Source organism: Penaeus monodon, chromosome 29 (genome assembly GCF_015228065.2).
Source record: "Penaeus monodon isolate SGIC_2016 chromosome 29, NSTDA_Pmon_1, whole genome shotgun sequence".
NCBI lineage: Eukaryota > Metazoa > Arthropoda > Malacostraca > Decapoda > Penaeidae > Penaeus > Penaeus monodon.
This window is the reverse complement of record NC_051414.1, coordinates 10,816,122-10,817,232: the sequence shown is the minus strand read 5'-3', so window position 1 is coordinate 10,817,232 and position 1,111 is coordinate 10,816,122. Positions and strand designations below refer to the sequence as shown.

Genomic DNA, 1,111 nt, shown 5'->3' with positions numbered 1-1,111 from the left:
CTCACTTGGTAGAGAGATCACGCCATTTCTTCATGAAGTTCCTGGGGCGATGTGTGTTCAAGTTGAGGCTGAGACGATCGCTGAGAAGATGCGACACCTGTTGCTCCTCCAACATCAATGGCACTGCATAAATGCTTGAGGCATCATGCAAACAAATGACCTGCACAGAAAATTCAAATCTATATTGGTTTTGCTTTAATATCTTCATAACTGGGATATGGAGAAGGAGGATGGAAAGACAAAACCTGTCTTCTATTTTTCAAAAAAAAAAAAAGATTTATGAAACAATTATTATCTCTTTTTTTATATGCGAGAATCAGAATGCAAATGAGTTCATATGTCAGTATCATAAATAGAACAAAGAGAAGAAAAAAAACAAAAAAACAGTCCACTCACTCTTACAGATGCATCCCTAACAGCAAAAACCTGCAATGTTCACTAAATAAAATAATCTTCACCTGCTCTGGAGACACATGACAGAAGTTGGAGATCTTGTGCTTGACGGACTGGTCAATGGGCTTCTCTGAGCGGCACACGATGAAGTCGGGAGACAAACCCAATCCACGCAGCTCCCTCACGCTGGCTTGGGTTGGCTTGGTCTTGTGCTCTCCTGTTGAGGATGGCTGGGGTACCAGGGACACGTGAACCACACAAATGTTCTCTCTCTGCAAAGACGCAAGATGAACACTGCTATCAGAGATGATCAGTTCTGTGGTATGGATAGTTCAGATTCACGAATAGGCACCTTGGGGACCTAATCCACCAAGTTTGTTAGGCTCAAGCAGCCATTTTCGAGGTCACAGGGTTTCTAGTTCAGTGCTTTTAGTCATTGTTCACCATGCTTCCCCATACCTTGTGAGTATTCATGAAAGATTAAAAAAGAATAAAATCTGCTAACTTTGGAATGCTGTATCTCTCTGTATAAAGGTAAATTGCATGTAACTTATACAGAATGTAGTCAAATCAACACAATCCATCAAAGGTATCTTGATGACTAGACTCAAGCTAAAACTTTGGTCATCAATCAGGTACATGTCTACAATGAAGAGTAACATGCTAGTTACAACTATAAATTAAGTTCTATTCTACTTTGCTCTTGAACCAAGATTAA

General features: G+C 40.1%; 1 protein-coding gene across 1 annotated transcript in view; it reads right to left on the bottom strand.

Moving 5' to 3' along the window:
- Positions 1–1,111, bottom strand: part of LOC119591948 (CTP synthase 1-A-like) — a gene marked incomplete in the record, with an annotated part of 20,002 nt that overhangs the window by 3,337 nt on the left and 15,554 nt on the right. Inside the window, 2 exon segments of the mRNA XM_037940703.1 lie at positions 6–160; positions 459–665. Of these exon segments, the coding sequence (XP_037796631.1) occupies positions 6–160; positions 459–665 (362 nt within the window).